Source organism: Delphinus delphis, chromosome 18 (genome assembly GCF_949987515.2).
Source record: "Delphinus delphis chromosome 18, mDelDel1.2, whole genome shotgun sequence".
Lineage (NCBI taxonomy): Eukaryota > Metazoa > Chordata > Mammalia > Artiodactyla > Delphinidae > Delphinus > Delphinus delphis.
Genome location: NC_082700.1, coordinates 50,623,640 through 50,646,734, shown reverse-complemented (window position 1 = coordinate 50,646,734; position 23,095 = coordinate 50,623,640). Strand labels below are relative to the sequence as shown.

General features: G+C 37.7%; 1 protein-coding gene across 6 annotated transcripts in view; it reads right to left on the bottom strand.

Moving 5' to 3' along the window:
• SCEL (sciellin) overlaps positions 1 to 23,095 on the bottom strand; it is a 147,351-nt gene that overhangs the window by 57,548 nt on the left and 66,708 nt on the right. For 5 of the 6 annotated variants that reach the window (XM_059995656.1, XM_059995659.1, XM_059995657.1 and 2 more), the window contains exons 9-13: positions 22,162 to 22,242; positions 19,951 to 20,016; positions 18,121 to 18,180; positions 7,079 to 7,123; positions 5,598 to 5,657 (exon numbers count right to left, since the gene is read on the bottom strand). In XM_059995656.1, the coding sequence (XP_059851639.1) occupies positions 5,598 to 5,657; positions 7,079 to 7,123; positions 18,121 to 18,180; positions 19,951 to 20,016; positions 22,162 to 22,242 (312 nt within the window). The remainder of the gene's footprint in view (positions 1 to 5,597; positions 5,658 to 7,078; positions 7,124 to 18,120; positions 18,181 to 19,950; positions 20,017 to 22,161; positions 22,243 to 23,095) is intronic. The other variant, XM_059995658.1, reaches the window with a different exon arrangement.

The window sequence follows — 23,095 nt, the reverse complement described above, 5'->3', positions numbered from 1 at the left end:
CCCGTGTCCTCAAGTCCATTCTCTACGTCTGCGTTTTTATTCCTGTCCTGTCCCTAGGTTCTTCAGAATAATTTTTTTGTTTTCTTTTTAGATTCCATTTATATATGTTAGCATACGATATTTATTTTTCTCTTTCTGACTTACTTCACTCAGTATGACAGTCTCTAGGTCCATCCACCTCATTACAAATAACTCAATTTCGTTTCTTTTTATGGCCGAGTAATATGCCATTGTATATATGTGCCACATCTTCTTTATCCATTCATCTGTCAATGAACACTTAGGTTGTTTCCATGTCCTGGCTATTGTAAATAGAGCTGCAATTAATATTGTATAGTACATGTCTCTTTTTCAATTATGGTTTTCTCAAGATATATGCCCAGTAGTGGGATTGCTGGGTCGTATGGTAGTTCTATTTTTAGTTTTTTAAGGAATGTCCATACTGTTCTCCATAATGGCTGTATCAATTTACATTCTCACCAACAGTGCACGAGGGCTCCCTTTTCTCCACACCCTCTCCAGCATTTATTGTTTGTAGATTTTGTGATGATGCCCATTCTGACTGGTGTGAGGTGATACCTCATTATAGTTTTGATTTGCATTTCTCTAATGATTGGTGATGTTGAGCATCCTTTCATGAGTTTGTTGGCAATCTGTATATCTTCTTTGGAGAAATGTCTGTTTAGGTCTTCTGCCCATTTCTGGATTGGGTTGTTTGTTTTTTAGATACTGAGCTGCATGAGCTACTTGTATATTTTGGAGATTAATCCTTTGTCCGTTGCTTCATTTGCAAATATTTTCTCCCATTCTGAGGGCTGTCTTTTCATCTTGTTTATAGTTTCCTTTGCTTTGCAAAAGCTTTTAAGTTTCATTAAGTCCCATTTGTTTATTTTTGTTTTTATTTCCATTTCTCTAGGAGGTGGGTCAAAAAGGATCTTGCTGTGGTTTATGTCATAGAGTGTTCTGCCTGTGTTTTCCTCTAGATTTTGATAGTGTCTGGCCTTAAATTTAGATTTTTAATCCAATTTGAGTTTATTTTTGTGTACGGTGTGTTCTAATTTCATTCTTTTACATGTAGCTGTCCAGTTTTCCCTGCACCACTTATTGAAGAGGCTGCCTTTTCTCCATTGCATACTCTTGCTTCCTTTATCAAAGATAAGGTGACCATATGTGCGTGGGTTTATCTCTGGGCCTTCTATCCTGTTCCATTGATCTATATTTCTGTTTTTGTGTCAGTACTATACTGTCTTCATTACTGTACCTTTGCATTATAGTCTGAAGGCAGGGAGCCTGATCCCTCCAGCGCTATTTTTCTTTCTCAAGATTGCTTTGGCTATTCGGAGTCTTTTGAGTTTCCATACACATTGTGAAATTTTTTGTTCTAGTTCTCTGAAAACTGCCATTGGTAGTTTGATAGGGATTGCACTGAATCTGTAGATTGCTTTGGGTAGTATAGTCATTTTCACAATGTTGATTCTTCCAATCCAAGAACACGGTATATCTCTCTATCTGTTTGTATCATCTTTAATTTCTTTCATCAGAGTCTTATAGTTTTCTACATACAGGTCTTTTGTCTCCTTAGGTAGGTTTATTCCTAGGTATTTTATTCTTTTTTGTTGCAGTGGTAAATGGGAGTGTTTCCTTAATTTCTCTTTCAGATTTTTCATCATTAGTGTATAGGAATGAAAGAGATTTCTGTGCATTAAGTTTGTATCCTGCTAATTTACCAAATTCATTGATTAGCTCTAGTAGTTTTTCTGGCAGCATCTTTACAATTCTCTATCTAAAGTATCATGTCATCTGCAAACAGTGACAGTTTTACTTCTTCTTTCCTGATTTGGATTCCTTTTTATTATTTTTTCTTCTCTGATTGTTATGGCTAAAACTTCCAAAACTATGTTGAATAAGAGTGGTGAGAGTGGGCAGCCTTGTCTTATTCCTGATCTTAGTGGAAATGGTTTCATTTTTTTACCATTGAGAACAATGTTGGCTGTGGGTTTGTCATATATGGCCTTTATTATGTTGAGGTAAGTTCCCTCTATGCCTACTTTCTGTAGGGTTTTTATCATAAATGGGTGTTGAATTTTGTCAAAATCTTTCTCTGCATCTATTGAGATGATCATAGATGATCATCTTTTCTCCTTCAATTTGTTAATATGGCATATCACATTTATTGATTTCCGTATGTTGAAGAATTCTTGCATTCCTGGAATAAACCCCACTTGATCATGGTGTATGATCCTTTTAATGTGCTGTTGGATTCTGTTTGCTAGTATTTTGTTGAGGATTTTTGCATCTATGCTCATCAGTGATATTGGCCTGTAGTTTTCTTTTTTTTGTTGGAAGATTTTTAATCACAGTCTCAATTTCAGTGCTGTGATTGGTCTGTTTATATTTTATTTCTTCCTGGTTCGGTCTTGGAAGGTTGTGCTTTTCTAAGAATTTGTTGATTTCTTCCAGGTTGTCCATTTTATGGCATATAGGTGCTTGTAGTAATCTATCATGTTCCTTTGTATTTCTGCAGTGTCAGTTGTTACTTTTTCATTTCTAATTCTGTTGATTTGAGTCTTCTCCCTTTTCTTGTTGATGAGTCTGGCTAATGGTTTATCAATTTTGTTTATCTTCTCAAAGAACCAGCTTTTAGTTTTATTGATCTTTGCTATTGTTTCCTTCATTTCTTTTTTATTTATTTCTCATCTGATCTTTATGATTTCCTTCCTTCTGCTAACTTTGGGTTTTCTTTTGTTCTTCTTTCTCTAATTGCTTTAGGTGTAAGGTTAGGTTTTTTATTTGAGATGTTTCTTGTTTTTTGAGGTAGGATTGTATTGCTATAAACTTCCCTCATAGAACTGCTTTTGCTGCATACCATAGGTTTTGGGTCATCGTTTTCTCATTGCCATTTGTTTCTAGGTATTTTTGGATTTCCTCTTTGATTTCTTCAGTAATCTCTTGGTTATTAAGTGGTGTATTGTTTAGCCTCCATGTGTTTGTATTTTTTTACAGTTTTTTTTCCTGTAATTGATATCTAGTCTCACAGCATTGTTGTCAGAAAAGATACTTGATACGATTTCAGTTTTTTTAAATTTACCAAGGCTTGATCTATCCTGGAGAGTGTTCCATGAGCACTTGAGAAGAAAGTGTATTCAGTTGTTTTTGGATGGAATGCCCTATAAATATCAATTAAGTCCATCTTGTTTAATGCATCATTTAAAGCTTGTGTTTCCTTATTTATTTTCATTTTGGATGATCTGTCCATTGGTGAAAGTGGGGTGTTAAGTCCCCTACTATGATTGTGTTACTGTTGATTTCCTCTTTTATGGTTGTTAGCGTTTGCCTTATGTATTGAGGTGCTCCTATGTTGGGTGCATAAATATTTACAATTGTTATATCTTCTTCTTGAATTGATCCCTTGATCATTATGTAGTGTCCTTCTTTGTCTTTTGTAATAGTCTTTATTTTAAAGTCTATTTTGCCTGCTATAAGAATTGCTACTCCAGCTTTCTTTTGATTTCCGTTTGCACGGAGTATCATTTTCATCCCCTCCTTAGTCTGTATGTGTCCCTAGGTCTGAAGTGGGTCTCTTGTAGACAGCATATATACGGGTCTTGTTTTTGTATCCATTCAGCCAGTCTATGTCTTTTGGTTGGAGCATTTAAACCATTTACATTTCAGGTAATTATCAATATGTATGCTCCTATTACCATTTTCTTAATTGTTTTGGGTTTGTTATTTTAGGTGTTTTCCTTCTCTTGTGTTTCCTGCCTAGAGAAGTTCCTTTAGTATTTGTTGTAAAGCTGGTTTGGTGGTGTGAATTCTCTTAGCTTTTGCTTGTCTGTGAAGGTTTTAATTTCTCCATTGAATCTGAATGAGATCCTTGATCGGTAGAGTAATCTTGGTTGTAGGTTTTTCCCTTTCATCACTTTAAATATGTCCTGCCAATCCCTTCTGGCTTGCAGTGTTTCTGCTGAAAGATCAGCTGTTAACCTTATGGGGATTCCCTTGTATGTTATTTGTTGTTTTTCACTTGCTGCTTTTAATATTTTTTCTTTGTATTTAATTTTTAATAGTTTGATTAATATGTGTGTTGGCATGTTTCTCTTTGGATTTATCCTGTATGAGACTCTCTGTGCTTCCTGGATTTGATTGACTATTTCCTTTCCCATATTAGGGAAGTTTTCAACTATAATGTCTTTAAATATTTTCTTAGTCCCTCTCTTCTTTTCTTCTTCTGGGATCCCTATAATTTGAATGTTGGTGCGTTTAATGCTGTCCCAGAGGTCTCTGAGACTGTCCTCAATTCTTTTCATTCTTTTTTCTTTATTCTGCTCTGTGGTAGTTATTTCCACTATTTTATCTTCCAGGTCACTTATCTGTTCCTCTGCCCCAGCTATTCTGCTATTTATTCCTTCTAGAGGATGTTTAATTTCATTTTCCAAAGTTCATTTCTTAAAAAACCTGAAATCTCATCTTTTCCTGTAAAACTCATACAGCCACTTACAGAGAACTGACTGCTTTCCACTTCATCTGTTCCCCATTTGGAAAAAAAAAATCACCTGTAATAATGTTTGCACATTCACATTATAGTAATATGTTGGTAATAAGTGTTCAGTGTCTGAATGGAGTTTGTGATTGCCCCCACTTTTCGTTATATAGACTTTGTTGTGTTCTACATCAGAGAGGGTTAAGAAGGCATACTGCAGAGTTTGACTTGGAATGCTAGAATACCCATCTGTGCACAGCTTGGCACAGATCAATGGTTTTTAAAGATAACCAGGACAATAGAAATAATCATCATGGTAGGAAAAGGCAAATCTAATGACACACTGAATACAAGATAAACAGCCAATCTGGAGAAAAAGCAGTAGAGACCTCAGAAATCTTTATCCTTTGTCATTCTTGATTGTTCTGGGATTTCCTTTAATGAAACTGTCAAAAGTTTGATTTCTTTCAGCATGAAAAATAATGTCAGTAGTAATTCATTCTCTAGTATATCAGTGTCAGTCTAAAACTATAAGTTAACCTCTTTAAATGCTCTTTAAATTAATGGTTACTGATCATTAATTAATCTTTTTTATGATACAAAATAAATAAAAGCATGGCTTTTGGCCTTGAGATGTTTACAAGTATATCTGAGTGATATACATATGAAGTGACTCAATCAAGATTCCAACTGAAAAATGCCTCAGTCCCTTAGAAAGACTTCAGTGGTGAGGGGCTATGCTCCCAGTATCAATATGTCCTATAGTGAACATATTTAGTTCATAAACCAGCCTACTGTTCACTACTTGTAACAGTCAGTTTGATTTCTTTCACTTTTAGATGTAAAAGGGAACTTAGAGACCATCTAGATCATACCCTTCGTTTTATGGACTGAGGAAACAGAGGTCTCCAGAGGTTAAGCTTCTTGTCCAGGGTCACCCAGATTGATGTTGGTGGCAGAGCCAGCACCAAGACACCGACCCATCTCCTGACCCTGATAAAGTGCCTCTTCCACCAGCCTGTCTGACTTTTGTCTTGAGCAGGGGGTCTCCCCAGGAAATGGCATACAGTTTAGGACTCAATCAAAGAAGCCTGTATGAGTCTCAATCAAATCTTACCCTTTGCCATCTTTGTCTGTCTGGGTATTCACAACAATGAGATTTTCAAGGCTTTTGGGTCTATAAAACACAAAGAAATTCAAATAAAAGACTGCATATTGAAATAAAATTGTGTGGTATCTTGAAAGGTCAGATACAGTAAAAATTTTTCATGAATTGCTCATTTACTCTTACTGAATAGAGCAGCAGAAATCCTTCTGGGCAATCATGTCTGAACTAAATTTACAATACTGAGTGCACTGCCCCATCTGCTAGGACATTTTTATGCCAGAGGACATAACTCCCTTCCAGCTAATAATGTCTGAAAGAATAAAACAAGCAATCTGGGAGATAATATTTTCAGGTTAGAGACAGACACACTTACATTTTCTCTGTTGGCTCTGCCTTAAGATTTGCTCTAAAGAGACCATCAATACCCTTATTTCTTTAAATGTATTGAACAAAGAGTCTCATCAGTGCTAATAATGGATACTTAACTCATAAAAACATAGATAAGTTTATACCTAAGACAGGAAAAATAGCTGGTTAGGAAAGATGAGCTACAATTCTTGAAATCACTTTATTCCAAACAGGTATCTTCCTAGACTCAAAATTTAAATTGCAGTGGACCTTAAAGAAAAGAAAAGATACAGACTGGGGATCTACAAGCTGTAATAGGCTCATGGATGTGTTGTTTGGGTTCATGGAGTGTTTTTGTTTTTTATGTGGACCAATATTTACAAAGCTGGCCATTACATGTAGACACCTGGAGTTTCAGGATCTCCTGAAAGTGTCCTGCAATTTTAGGCTCAAATTCTCATGTGGCAACATCAGCTGGAGCTGAGAAGCAGCTGGGCTCTCCCGGTCAGGGCGTTCCCTCTACAATACAGAGCCAGCTCCCTTCACTCATCTATCCCTGCCTGGTCCCAGTAGGCCATGAAGTCTGATTCTTAATCTAATGCCTCTTCTCTTTATAGATAAGAAAATGGACATTTGCTTTGCTTCTTCATCACTTTGGTCCCTGCCCGTTTTGTATGTTAGTGTGCCAAGTAACAGAGAGAGAACTAAAATTGCACAGACCTCTAACACAAACCTCAATTAATATGATCTTTAAGTTATGCAATTACAAATGACTCACAATAAGGAGATAATGTTAACTAAGAAGATGAGTGGTTTTTGTAGTGGTTCAACTACAAGCATTCAGTGACCAAACCAAATTGTTTACATACTAATATATTAGCATTCAGGAAGAGAAATGTGGTTATTTTTATAACTGCCTTACTAAACACTGGTGTGTGAAAATCAAAGACACTTCAATATTAGTGTCTTTAAATTGTAATAACCATTTATAACAATGATGAAATGATTTCTGCAAGCTTTTTATTCAAGATTTGTAGGACGCTTTTGACTAGCCCAGTATATGGGTCCTCATGCTCAAATACTGAAAAATAACAAAGCAAATTCAGTAATAAAGCGAAAAAATAGATGTTTTAAAATCTTACCTATTCAAGCTTTTGTTCATTTTGTTGAGATTATCTAAGTCTTCACTTTGGGGAGAGAAAAGAATATCTTACATTAGTAAAATCCTGGGGCAGATTCAGCTTAAAACAACTATTTCTGAGTTCTCTGAAGTTCAATGTATGTCCCACATTTATCATCCACGAAAATCCTCTCTATCTCTCAAAGCTCTCCTCAAACACCCCTTTCGCCAAGAAATCTTTCCCAGTCCTTTAACTGAGTAGAGTCCCCTACATTTTTGGAAGCCTTGCAGCGTTTTGGATTTTTGTATCTCCTTTACGGTACCTACATTGCTATACTTTGTAATATAGTAATCATACACTTGTCTCATGTTAATGTCCTTGCTTCTACCGATACTAGTGTACATAGAGACACACACAAACACATACCACTTAAAATTTTGAAATGTATTTTATATTGGATCCTCTTCAGTGTTTAATACGGGGTTTTTCACACAGTAGATGCTTAATACAGGTTTTACTTGAATCAACAAATACAGGTATGTTGACTAATTATAGATTCTATCTTTGCATAATGTACTTGCACAAAGCAGCTATTGGAAAACACTCATTTATCAGTAAGTCTGGCTTCTCTCTTGAACTCTACTCTCCCTTATTCCAGTTCAGCTACACTTGCTCTCCTGTTTCCATACTTGAAAACTGTAAAGACTCTACTGACTGCTTCTTCAGGAGCTACTTGTTTAAGCTAACCCCCTGGATTCTGGAATATTCCTTAGAACCACAGGAGCTCAGCCTTCTCCCCAAGGAAGGCAGCCGCAGTGGTTTTTCATTCCTGTTTGCTCCTCACAATATATCCTCTCCTCAACCCTTCTATCCACCCACTTCACCCCCATTTCTCTTGCCTTCTCCGCCCAGTTTTCCAGTTCACAAGTCTTGGTTTTCCCTTCTTCCTGCTCTAGCCTCACATATTTTTCACACTTCCTGAATGTTCCTCTTTCTTCTCAAGTCATCATTGATGTTGACCAGGAGGCCATGAGGCCAAGTAACTTGGTAGTTAGACATTCAGGTTCCCAAGTTAGGGATACCTGGATTCTAGTCAGGTAGTTATTAGTTGGTGACTCTGGGTGAGTTACCTAACCTCTTGCTCCCTCAATTATTTTCATCTGTAAAATAAGAATACTAATTGTACCTACCTCAAAAAAGAACCAATAAATTAATGAATAGAAAGTGATTAGGATTATACCTGGCATGTCATAAACTCTCAATTTAATTTTGGCAATTATAGTAAACAGTTTCCAGTCGATATTAATTTTTTCATTTAAAAATGCTCATTATATTTATTTTTTAAACTGAATTTAGAGGCACCAAGACTTTGGCTCAGCCTTAGAGAGCTATGCTCGTTGAGTCAGTAATGTGCTTAGAAGATGCCTGGCATAGCAGATAACCAGAATAACTACTGAAACAGCTCTCTCAGGAATCTGAAAAACTCATTCAATCAACAGCCATCACAGAGATGAATCGTTTCACGTAATATTGCATATTCAATGGAAGAACTGAAGGCTGAGAATAAATATAGAAATGTGAAAGTTGCTGACCCTGACCAAAAATGGATTAACGTTCTATCCTTGTGTGAGACAAACACTTCCCAGTGCCCTGACACAATGCTGCATTGTCATTTCTTATTTGAAATTCTACCTTCCAACACTGAGGCTACAAATCTGTTCCAAATTTACAGAGCAAACTCTGTAAATTTTAGCCCTAGACCTTTCTGACTGGTGAGTCACAATGATGAGATCAGGATTTGGGCTTCCACGAGAAAATTAACATAAATCATGAGAAGACACTCTGTGGGAAATTAAGTGAAATGGGGGCTGCACTCTGAACAAAGGAGTTGAGTTTTCAAAATGGCCTTAAATTGATGAAAGCTTTGGATATTAAATTTCACCACTGCATTTACAATAAATTAAATGCTCTTAGTCAGATAGGAGTAAGAGTTCATTTTTCAAAGGAGTATTACAAAGCAACTAAGATAAATACAGCTATGTCTCATCCCTCTAGACAGTCCACAGTAACGATTCTCAGCTATCGATGCAAAAGACATTTCCCCTGGCCCACGTCAAAGCAACAGCTTCTCCCCATGAAGAACGTATCTGGCTGTGGAATTCGTGCATCCTGGTGAGGGAGAGGGGACAGGAAAGTTAAACTAACTGCAGCTCTCACTGTTTTTGTTGGACTTGTGCCAAACCATAAGTGCCCTTCAGCATCGCTCACCTATCTCTCCCTTAAACACCCACCAAAAATCTATCCAGTCCAAAAAACTGTCCAATCCCTATTAAAAATAAAATATTACCTCAAACAAAAATAATTAAATAAAATTAGAGATCTAGGCACTTAGACAACAAAGAAATGAAAACATTCAGGATAATTTCGACTATCTCTGTCTGGATCTAGAGCTACTACTTTGTCCATGAGTTTGCAGCAAAGAGCTAAGTGTCACTTCTGTTTCTTCTCTTCAGTTCTTTGACTGAGACTGCAATCCTTAATAACATTCTCAGCACTGCTAAATTCCATTAAACAAGGAAAAATTTTGTAGGCACAGGATTTAAACTATGGAATGTTTATACTCAGGGTTTTCTCACTGCTCATCATTGTTTTACCATTATCTACTATATAAACACTTCTACTTTGCACAAAACATTGTGTCAGACTTTGCAGATGACAGATGGTAGGACAAAAAATCTGCTCTAAGAGATTAAAGAGATAATAAAGATGAGACATTTACATAAATACCACGAAACTATACCAAATATGATTAGTTGTTATATAATATGAATAATGGAGCTGTAATAGCTTAGAGAGGCAGAAGTCACATCTCACTGGATCACTCAGGGAAGACTTCACAGAGGAGGTGGTATGTGATCTGGATCTTGAAAAATGGGTAGGACTTGGATGGATGGATATGGTGGCCTTGAGGTTGGAAAAGGCCACCATGTGGATGGAATGGTATAAAGAAAGGCAGAGGCTCTGGAAACTACAGAAAGAAAGTGATTAAATTTGGTACTGCATGTAGGATGTAATGTAAGGGTGAAGTCAGAAATTGCTAAGGAATGTTAGGTTGGAGGCAGGTTATCAAGGCATTGAATGAGGTTATACATAATTGAATACATAATTGAACAGGCAATGGGGAGCCAGGTGGAGTGATTTTTCCAGCAGAATCGTAGAAAGAAAACTCTGGCAGTGATGGGTAGTAATGGTCTACTGGGGGGAGAGATGAGGAGTGTAAGTCAATCTGGATACCTATTCTGATAACCTGTGATGGAACCAATGATGGTCTGAACTGGGGTGAGGTCGTGGGGGTGTGCAGGGCATTTTAGACATTTAATCCATATGTGCCTAATACTACACAAAGGGGTCAAGACATGAAAGAATCAAAAATGATTCCGGGGGGGGACCTTTAAGATGGCGGAGGAGTAAGATGTGGAGATCACCTTCCTCCCCACATATACAACAAAAATGCATCTACTTGTGGAACAACTCCTACAGAACACCTACTGAACGCTGGCAGAAGACCTCGGACCTCCCAAAAGACAAGAAACTCCCCACGTACCTGGGTAGGGCAAAAGAAAAAACAGAGACAAAAGGATAGGGACGGGACCTGCACCAGTGAGAGGAAGCTGTGAAGGAGAAAGGTTTCCACACACTAGTAAGCCCCTTCACTGGTGGACACGGAGGGTGGGCGAGGGGGCAGGGGGCGGGAAGCTTCGGAACCACGGAGGAGAGCGCAGCCACATTGGTGCTGAGGGTAAACCGGAGAGATTCTCGCACAGAGGATCAGTGCCGACCAGCACTCACCAGCCTGAGAGGCTTGTCTGCTCCCCCGACGGAGCGGACGGGGGCTGGGAGCTGAGGCTCGGGCTTCGGAGGTCGGATCCCAGGGAGAGGACTGGGGTTGGCAGCGTGAACACAGCCTGAAGGGGGCTAGTGCACCACGGCTAGCCGGGAGGGAGTCTGGGAAAAAATCTGGACCTACTGAAGACTCAAGAGACTTTTCTTGCCTCTTTGTTTCCTGGTGCGCGAGGAGAGGGGATTAAGAGCGCCGCTTAAAGGAGCTCCAGAGACGGGTGCGAGCCGCCGTGATCAGCGTGGACCCCAGAGACAGGCATGAGACGCCAAGGCTGCTGCTGCCGCTACCAAGAAGCCTGTGTGAAAGCACAGGTCACTCTCCACACCTCCCCTCCCGGGACCCCGTGCAGCCCGCCACTGCCAGAGTCCCGGGATCCAGGGACAACTCCCCCGGAAGAACGCATGGCGCGCCTCACGCTGGTGCAACGTCAAGCCGGCCTCTGCCGCTGCAGGCCCGCCCCGCACTCCGTACCCTTCCCTCCCCCCGGCCTGAGTGAGCCAGAGCCCCCGAATCAGCTGCTCCTTTAACCCTGTCCTGTCTGAGCGAAGAACAGATGCCCTCAGGCGACCTACACGCAGAGGCGGGGCCAAATCCAAAGCTGAACCCCAGGAGCTGTGCAAAGAAGAGAAAGGGAAATCTCTCCCAGCAGCCTTAGGAGCAGTGGATTAAATCTCCACAGTCAACCTGATGTACCTGCATCTGTGGAATACCTGAATAGACAACGAATCATCCCAAATTGAGAAGGTGGACATTGGGAGCAACTGTAGACTTGGGGTTTGCTTTCTTCATCTAATTTTTTTCTGTTTTTATGCTTACTATAATTGGTAGATTTGTTTATTGATTTGGTTGCTCTCTTCCTTTATTTTATATATATAATATATATTTTTTTCCTTTTTCTCTTTTTGTGAGTGTGTATATGTATGCTTCTTTGTGTGATTTTCTCTGTATAGGTTTTCTTTTACCATTTGTCCTAGGGTTCTATCTGTCCTTTTTTTTTTCTTAATATAGTTTTTAGTGCTCGTTATCATTGATGGAATTGTTTATTGGTTTGGTTGCTCATTTCTTTTCTTTTTTTATTACTTTTAATTTTTTTACTTTAATAATTAATTTTTTTAAAATTTTAATTATTTTCTTTCTTTTTTTTTCCTCCCTTTTCTTCTGAGCTGTGTGGCTGACAGGGTCTTGATGCTCCGGCTGGGTGTCAGGCCTGAGCCTCTGAGGTGGGAGAGCCGAGTTCAGGACATTGGTCCACCAGAGACCTCCTGGCCCCACGTAATATCAATCAGGGAGAGCTCTCCCAGAGACCTCCATCTCAATGCTAAGACCCAGCTCCACTCAACAACCAGTGCTGGATGCCCCATGCCAAACAACTAGCAAGACAGGAAAATAACCCCACCCGTTAGCAGAGAACCTGCCTAAAATCATACTAAGTTCACAGACACCCCAAAACACACCACCGGACACGTTCCTGCCCACCAGAAAGACAAGATCCAGCCTCATCCACCAGAACACAGGCACAAGTGCCCTGCACCAGGAATCCTACACAACCCACTGAACCAACCTTACCCACTGAGGGCAGACACCAAAAACAATGGGAACTATGAACCTGCAGCCTGTATAAAGAAGACCCCAAACATAGTAAGTTAAGCAAAATGAGAAGACAGAGAAATACACAACAGATGAAGGAGCAAGGTAAAAACCCAACAGACCAAACAAATGAAGAGGAAATAGGCAGTCTACCTGAAAAAGAATTCAGAGTAATGATAGTAAACATGATCCAAAATCTTGGAAATAGAGGGAGAAAATGCAAGAAACATTTAACAAGGACCTAGAAGAACTAAAGAGCAAACAAACAATGAGGAACAACACAATAGATGAAATTAAAAATTCTCTGGAAAGAATCAATAGCAGAATAACCGGGGCAGAGGAACAGATAAGTGACCTGGAAGATAAAATAGTGGAAATAACTACAGCAGAGCAGAATAAAGAAAAAAGAATGAAAAGAATTGAGGACAGTCTCAGAGACCTCTGGGACAACATTAAACACACCGGCATTTGAATTATAGGGGTCCCAGAAGAAGAAGAGAAAAAGAAAGGGACTGAGAAAATATTTGAAGAGATTATAGTTGAAAACTTCCATAATACGGGAAAGGAAGTAGTCAATAAGTCCAGGAAGAGCAGAGAGTCCCATACAGGAAAAATCCAAGGAGAAACACACCAAGGCACATGTTAATCTAATTATCAAAAATTAAATACAAAGAACAAATACTAAAAGCAGCAAGGGAAAAACAACAAATATTATACAAGGGAATCCCCATAAGGTAAACAGCTGATCTTTCAGCAGAAAATCTGCAAGCCAGAAGGGTGTGGCAGGACATATTTAAAGTGATGAAAGGGAAAAACCTAAAATCAAGATTACTCTACCCACCAAGGATCTCATTCAGATTCGACTGAGAAATTAAAACCTTTATAGACAAGCAAAAGCTAAGAGAATTCTGCACCACCAAACCAGCTTTACAACAAATACTAAAGGAACTTCTCTAGGCAGGAAACACAAGAGAAGGAAAACACCTAAAATAACAAACCCAAAACAATTAAGAAAATGGTAATAGGAACATACATATCGATAATTGCCTTAAAGGTAAATGGAATAAATGTTCCAACCAAAAGACATAGACTGGCTGAATGGATGCAAAAACAAGACCTGTATATATGCTGTTTACAAGAGACCCACTTCAGATGTAGGGACACATACAGACTGAAAGTGAGGGGATAGAAAAAGATATTCCATGCAAATGGAAATCAAAAGAAAGCTGGAGTAGCAATTCTCTTATCAGACAAAAAAAACTTTGAAATATAGACTATACTATTACAAGAGACAAAGAAGGGATCAATCCAAGAAGAAAATATAACAATTGTAAATATTTATGCACCCAACATAGGAGCACCTCAATACATAAGGCAAAGACTAACAGCCATAAAAGGGGAAATTGCCAGTAATGCAATAATATTAGGGGACTTTAACACCCCACTTTCACCAATGGACAGATCATCCAAAATGAAAATAAATAAGGAAACACAAGCTTTAAATGATACATTAAACAAGATGGACTTAATTGATATTTATAGCACATTGCATCCAAAAACAACAGAATACTCTTTATTCTCAAGTGCTCATGGAACATTCTCCAGGATAGATCATATCTTGGGTCACAATCAAGCCTTGGTAAATTTAACAAAACTGAAATCGTATCAAGTATCCTTTCTGACCAAAACGCTATGAGATTAGAAATCAGTTACAGGGGGGAAAAAGAGTAAAAAACACAAACACATGAAGGCTAAACAATACGTTACTAAATAACCAAGAGATCACTGAAGGAATCAAAGAGGAAATCAGAAAGTACCTAGAGACAAATGACAATGAAAACATGACAACCCAAAACGTATGGGATGCAGCAAAAGCAGTTCTATGAGGGAAGTTTATAGCAATACAATCCTACCTCAAAAAACAAGAAACATTTCAAATAAATAACCTAAACTTACACCTAAAGCAATTAGAGAAAGAAGAACAAAATAAATCCAAAGTTAGCAGAAGGAAAGAAATCATAAAGATCAGATCAGAAATAAATGAAAAAGAAATGAAGAAAATGATAGCAAAGATCAATAAAACTAAAAAGCTGGTTCTTTGAGAAGATAAACAAAATTGATAAACCATCAGCCATATGCATCAAGAATAAAAGGGAGAAGACTCAATCAACAGAATTAGAAATGAAAAAGAAAAAGTAACAACTGACACTGCAGAAATACAAAAGATCATGAGAGATTACTACAAGCAAATATATGCCAATAAAATGCACAACCTGGAAGAAATGGACACATTCTTAGAAAAGCACAACTTTCCGAGACTGAACCAGGAAGAAATAGAAAATATAAACAGACCAACCACAAGCACTGAAATTGAGACTGTAATTAAAAATCTTCCAACAACAAAAAAAAGCCTAGGACCAGATGGTTTCACAGGCGAATTCTATCAAACACTTTGAGAAGAGCTAACACCTATCCTTCTCAAACTCTTCCAAAATATAGCAGAGGGAGGAACACTCCCAAACTCATTCTATGAGGACACTGTCACCCTGATACCAAGACCAGACAAAGAGGTTACAAACAAAAAGAAAACTACAGGCCAATATCACTGATGAGCATAGATGCAAAGATCCTCAACAAAAGACTAGCAAATAGAATCCAACAGCACATTAAAAGGATCATACACCATGATCAGGTGGGGTTTATTTAAGGAATGCAAGAATTCTTCAACATATGCAAATCAATCAATGTGATAATCCATATTAACAAATTGAAGGAGAAAAAACATATGATCATCTCAATAGATGCAGAAAAAGCTTTTGACAAAATTCAACTCCCATTTATGATAAAAATCCTCCAGAAGGTAGGCATAGAGGGAACTTACCTCAACATAATAAAGGCCATATATGACAAACCCACACCCAACATCATTCTCAATGGTGAAAAACTGAAAGCATTTTCCGTAAGATCAGGAACAAGACAGGTTGCCCACTCTCACCACTATTATTCAACATTGTTTTGGAAGTTTTAGCCACAGGAATCAGAGAAGAAAAAGAAATAGAAGGAATCCAAACAGGAAAAGAGGAAGTAAAACTGTCACTGTTTGTTGATGACATGGCACTATACATAGAGAATCCTAAAGATGCTACGAGAAAACTACTAGAGCTAATCAATCAATGTGGTCAAGTAGCAGGATACAAAATTAATGCACAGAAATCTCTTTCATTCCTATACACTAATGATGAAAAATCTGAAAGAGAAATTAAGGAAACACTCTCATTCACCATTGCAACAAAAAGAATAAAATACCTAGGAATAAACCTACCTAAGGAGACCAAAGACCTGTATGTAGAAAACTATAAGACTCTGATGAAAGAAATTAAAGATGATGCAAACAGATGGAGAGATATACCATGTTCTTGGATTGGAAGAATCAACGTTGTGAAAATGACTCTACTACCCAAAGCAATCTACAGATTCAATGCAATCCCTATCAAACTACCAATGGCATTTTTTACAGAACTAGAACTAAAAAGTTCACAATGTGTATGGAAACATAAAAGACCCCAAATAGCCAAAGCAATCTTGAGAAAGAAAAACAGAGCTGGAGAAATCAGGCTCCCTGACTTCAGACTATACTACAAAGCTACAGTAATGAAGACAGTATAGTATTGGCACAAAAACAGAAATATAGATCAGTGGAACAGGATAGAAGGCCCAGAGATAAACCCACGCACATATGGTCACCTTATCTTTGATAAAGGAGGCAAGAATACACAATGGAGAAAAGGCAGCCTCTTTAATAAGTGGTGCTGGGAAAACTGGACAGCTAGATGTAAAAGAATGAAATTAGAACACTCCCTAACACTGTACACAAAAATAAACTCAAAATGGATTAAAGACCTAAATGTAAGCCCAGACAATATAGAACTCTTAGAGGAAAACAGGAGGAACACTCTATGACATAAAACACAGCAAGATCCTTTTTGATCCACCTCCTTGAGAAATGGAAATTAAAACAAAAATAAACAAATGGGACTTAATTAAACTTAAAAGTTTTTGCACAGCAAAGGAAACCATAAACAAGATGAAAATACAACCCTCAGAATGGGAGAAAATATTTGCAAATGAAGCAACTGACAGAGGATTAATCTCCAAAATATACAAGCAGCTCATGCAGCTCAATATCAGAAAACAAACAACAGAATCCAAAAATGGGCAGAAGACCTGAATGAACATTTCTCCAAAGAAGATATACAGATCGCCAACAAACACATGAAAGGATGCTCAACATCACTAATCATTAGAGAAATGCAAATCAATACTACAATGAGGTGTCACCTCATTGTGATATCTCAGAATGGCCATCATCACAAAATTTACAAACAATAAATGCTGGAGAGGGTGTGGAGAAAAGGGAACCCTCTTGCACTATTGGTGGGAATGTAAATTGATACAGCCACTATGGAGAACAGTATGGAAGTTCTTTAAAAACCTAAATATAGAACTACCATATGACCCAGCAATCCCTCTACTGGGCATACACCTTGAGAAAACCATAATTCAAAAAGAGTCATGTATCACAATGTTCATTGCAGCTCTATTTACAATAGTCAGGACATGGAAACAACCTAAGTGTACATGAACTGATGAATGGATAAAGAAGATGTGGCACATATATACAATGGAATATTACTCAGCCTTAAAAAGAAACAAATGTGTAGTGAGGTGAATGGACCTAGAGACTGTCATACAGAGTGAAGTAAGTCAGAAAGAGAAAAACAAATACTGTATGCTAACACATATGTATGGAATCTAAAAAAAAAAAAAAGGTACTGAAGTACCTAGGGGCAGAACAGTAATAGAGACATAGACATAGAGAACGGACTTGAGGACACGGGGCGGGGGAAGGGTAAGCTGGGACAAAGTGAGAGAGTGGCATGGACATACATACACTACCAAATGTAAAATAGATAGCTAGTTGGAAGTAGCCGCATAGCACAGGGAGATCAGCTCGGTGCTTTGTGACCTCCTAGAGGGGTGGGATAGGGAGGGTGGGAGGGAGGATGATGCAAGAGGGAGGAGATATGGGGATATATGTATACATATAGCTGATTCACTTTGTTATACAGCAGAAACTAACACACCATTGTAAAGTAATTATACGCCAATAATGATGTTAAAAAAAAAAAATGGTTCCAGAAAGGTGATCTTGCCTAAATGAGAGAAGGCAGGAAATAGCACATTTGGGGAGGAAGGTGAAAATAGCCTAGGACATTCTAAATGGGGGTGCTGGGGAGACAGATAAATAAGGATCTGGGTCAGCAACATAAATACAGGACTCAGGGTTTGGAATAAGGTCACCATCATGGACAACTATGGTGACCAGGATGAGCACTACTCACCAGAAGAGAAAGCAGAGGATGAAGAGTGTCCATAAATGTTAGTACCACCCATTTCTAATTACCACGCTAATCTAGAGAGCCTGAGTCTTTCTTCTTTGAAATTATATGTGATAAACAGCATTTGAAACAAAGAGAGAAGAAAAATGCAAGTTCAAAAGCTCTTGACCTCTTACCCCTTGTCAACTTTCTGAAATGAAGTGGCCACTTTGACGATGTTTTCAAGATCCTGACCCCTTCAAACAAACAAACTCAAGTCAATGAAGGAGCTAAAATGTCTGATCTGTGTTCAGTGAAGAAAGCAAAACTCCAAGTGTTATCAGGAGTTACTGAGTTTAACTGAATAACAAAATAGTCTGTCATGTCAGCTCACGGCATTCACACACACACACACAGACACACCAGTCACTCCACCTGGGCATTGGCTCTGCCATCTACTGCTCACTGAAATAACTGCAGTTTCTCCTAAAGACTGATATTGGTTGTACACAATTTATATACTTAAAAGGATATGGATAAATTGGGAGATTGGTATTGACATATACACATTACTATATATAAAATAGATAACTAATAAGAACCTGCTGTATAGCACAGTGAACTCTACTCAATACTCTGTAATGGCCTATATGGGAAAAGAATCTAAAAAAAAAGGGTGGATATTAAAAAAAAAAAGGATATGGAAAAAAAATTCAATTAACTGCAAAAGTAAACACAGAAACATGTTCCGAAGTTTTTCTACCAACCAAGGAGCATTAAGCAACATATTCAGATGATCAATTAGTCCCTTATATGAGGTGAAAGTATCTGTCTTCTTATGTTTCCAAAGGGAAAGAAAGTACATTTAAAACTGTAGCTGAGGTTGAATCCCCTCTGGTCTCCCTAGGTCATGAAAAGGAATAATTAGGGAAATCCTTACAGCTCTACCTGTAATTAAGACCTGTGCTTCATAAATGATATCTTAGAAAGTTAATAGGGTTCCACGAAGATAGAATTTTGTAGACAAGTAAATTTGGGAAACATAACCGACTTTTAGAGATTTGGAATATGTATAAGCACACTGAAGGTTCTGGGAAGTTCATGATAGAGAGCTCTATTCCATTGTGTTTCCTAAACATGTAAGCCATTAAATGCTTCTTTCACAAAACATTCATTGACATCTTGTGGCACATGGGACATAGTTTGGGAAAGATAGAGATAGAGCTGTACCTTAAGGTACTAAGTACAGGGTACTCTCCCCAAAGGTAAGATACCTGTGTGATGCATGCCTGAGAGTCAAGGGAGATAATAAAGAAAATAAAAATATGTAAGTTTGGCACTTTGGAAAATGTGTTTCAGTCAAAAAAAATTGTCTAAAAAAATTGGCTTATTATAATGGTTAAGATGGTAAATTATGTTAGGTTTTTAACCATAATAAAAAAATTGGTTTATCATATTGATAGATCTATAAAATAACATTGTTCAAAAACTAATTTTAAAAATAGTGTTTTTCAAATAAATAAATAAATATCCAAAACAAGTACTAAATTGGATGGGATGTTCAAGACAACAGGCGTAAACCAGCACTGTCAGGGGGAAACCTTGCTCAAAAGCATCAGTGCAATTTGTAAGCCTTTTTCTGATGGTGCAGGTGAAGCTGAATATGACCTTGTCATACAGCCAGTTCTAGGCAAAGCTTTTACAGATGTTCAATCAAATAACTATATTTCCACCTATTCACTTACACGTCAACAACAGCGGATTTCCTGTCTTAAGGGGTTTAATCTTATTCTGTTATCATGTTCAGACAATTTTGGTTGCTCATAATGTAATGCTTAGAATAGAAATAAAAGTAATAAAATTCTGTAGGTACATATAAAAACATTTATTACCCACTATTGAAGTCAGCTGGAAAACTGATTTGTCTATTTTATTATTAATTTTAGGTATGTTTGTGTTCCAACAAAGCATACTTTATCATATCTACAATTACACAGATATAGATATATAGATATAGACCACTATACCTTATATTTCTTTCAGCAGATCTGCTGGTTTCTGTATATGCACTTGGTTTAGGTGGACATATCTGCCTATATTTTTCAAGTTAAAGATAATGTCTGTTAGGTAAGAAAACACTTCTCTGTTAGATTTAAATTTATGAGAAAACATTTACATTCAAAGAGATGAAAGTGTGTTTGAACAATACCACTACTGGAGATAAAAATCTTCTAAATATGTTCATGTTCATTTTATTTTAGTTTCCAGTCATCAATAAAGAATTTTTACACTTATCTCTATTAGATAATGATACAATATTTAAAAATAATAAGAATCAGGGCTTCCCTGGTGGCTCAGTGGTTAAGAGTCTGCCTGCCAATGCAGGGGACACGGGTTCCAGCCCTGGTCCGGGAAGATCCCACATGCCGCGGAGCAGCTGAGCCCGTGAGCCACAGCTACTGAAGCCCGCGCCCTGGAGCCCGTGAGCCACAACTGCTGAGCCCGCATGCCACAACTGTTGAGGCCCACGTGCCTAGAGCCCGTGCTCTGCAACGGGAGAGGCCACCTCAGTGAGAAGCCTGTGCACTGCAAAGAAGACCCAACGCAGCCAAAAATAAATAAATAAAATAAAAAATAATAAGAAGAAGAATCATTTTTTGTTAGGTATCAGAGAGATTTTTTTCTCAAAGACTTATCCCATTTGAATACTATCAAGAAATATGTTTTCTCAGATAAGATGGTAAAGACTTTCATATTTCCAGTACACCCACCACATTGAGAAAGACCACACTGAGTTGTTAGAATTAAATTTTACAGTACTAGGTTCTGTTACAATTTGTGATATAAGACTTTTCTCTGCTGTTTTTCTAAGTATCTGATTGGCCTACTTATACATTCTTGCTTGTTCTCAAGAAATTATATTCAACTATTTTTTTGTACTCCTGAGGACATGTGTTAATTACATAGGAAACACTTCCCTTTCATATTCTTTCATTAAAGTCATCTTGCTGTGATTAAAGTAATCAGGGTTTTAACATGCAAGTTGTCCTCATTTTATATTTAAGATCATTTGTGGAAGAAATAAATTAGAGTAGTAAAAATGGATTAGACCAGTTCCCATGGAATCTAGCTTCTTTTGAATCTGTACAAGGTCACTGCTCTAGAGTCCCGAGTTTTAGTTTAGAATTTAGGTGGTACTAACACCAACTTTTTTTAGCCCCCTAAAAAATCTTATTCAAATTAAGATTTAATTGTTCAGTACTATCAGAGTAAAAGGAAAAATAATGTAAGACAGAAAGCCTGAGAAGTTATTTTTAAGAGTATAATTATAACCATTGCACAAATTAAAAATTATAAATCTGGCCTATATTTTAATTAATTCAATGAAGAAGTATTCTCTTAACATTAAACAAAAGTATCTTCTCCTCCCAAGGACAAAATTTCAAAGGTACTGTGAAATTTCACTGAATAGAAATTCAGACCTGGGTTTTTAACTCTTAGGTTGAATGCCTAAAGTTACACAGCCCTGCCACCCAATCAGCATTTTCTGGCTGAAGTTACCCCCTTAATAAAGAATAGTTCTCAAATTGTCTTACATGTTGCCAAAAGAATCACCATCAAAAAGTAAAAATACAAAAGAATCAAAGGCAGGCCATTAAGCAAATCTAATGTATTCAGTCTTCATTGAGATACCATTTTTTAAATCTCTCAATAATAATGGAAATGTGCCATGTAGGTCTTGAAAAACAGTTCGATACGATATGATTAAACTGTTTAACAGGAGCACATGGGAAGATGTTCAGATCTCTGAATTTGTTTTTAAGTATTAATTATAGAGCACTGGAGATTCAAAGTAGAAAAGCAAGTCTGTCTTTTTTTCTTGGTTCGGAGACAAGTTAATTAGAACATTTTTTCAAATTTTGTGATAGTTTTGAAATAAATTACAAATGTCTCAATTAAAATAAGACTAAAGAACTACCCACTTCCTGGACATGACTACTGTTTAGTTTCTATATTGAAAGTACTTCCATAAGACAAGTAATGGCCATAAGTATCCAACGACAAACATAAATACACGTTTGTGTGGGCAAATAGAATTAGAAAATCTTTCCAAGTGCTTCTTCAGTGAATATGCACACAAAACATACCCATGATTTGCACAAAACAAGTCACAATTCATTTGCTTTCATTTCCCTTGAACTTCATTTTGCAAGAAATTCTGGAGTGCTAGGTCTTACCTGTTATCCTGCCTCAGCTGGTTAGGAGATGAAACAGGAGAACTGGGCTTTGGAGGTATTGGAGGGTGAACAGTTGGTTCCCTTTAGAACAGAAACAGCAGTTCATTTCACCATGGAAACACGTAAATTTTAGCATCTATTCACCAAATGCATTTATTGTCTATATGGAAATAGCTCATGCATCTTACAACCCTTGTGCATGAACTACCTGAAAGGCCAGGATCTTTGGAGCTCTAAACTTTAAATAAGTCAAATTACAGGTATTTTAAAAGTTCATTTAATCAGATTTTTGGAAACCCTGTCCTCCCCAACTATAGTTTGAAACATAATGTGTTCTTTAAACAGCTTAATATTTTACTAGACTGTCTCACTCAAGTTGTGACATTTTGGGTCAGCAGTGCACAGCATAGTAAATGGTTCTTGGGCATTAACATATAAGCTTCTTTAGGAATTATGCCAACTATCAAGCTGCTACGGAAACAGCAAGAAAGGTTTTTAATTGCACAGACCTCAAGGTGAAGTTGATTTGAAGCTCTTAACTAAATCTGACTTAAATATTGTCAGCACAGGCCAGTTTGATGCTGGCAAAGCTTACACACACTGTCAGCCTAAACTTTCCAACAAAGTGCCAAGGCAGCCTCTGAGCCGGCATGATTTGATCACCCAGGAACTAGAGCAGGCAATTATGGGCATATATGGGATGCAGTCAGAACTTTATCTAGGGCATGTCACCCCCCCACCCTGAAACTCCCACCTCAGTGGTTCTCCATTATCCTCAAGATAAATTCCATGAAAGTATCCCTGTGATCTAGACTCTCTGTACCCCTCTGGCTTCTGCAGCACCTTAGGGAGCAGGTAGGCTCTGGGGTCAGGCTGCCTGAATTGCCAGCTGTGTGACAATGGCCTAAACTGATTCCATTTCTTCATTTGTAAT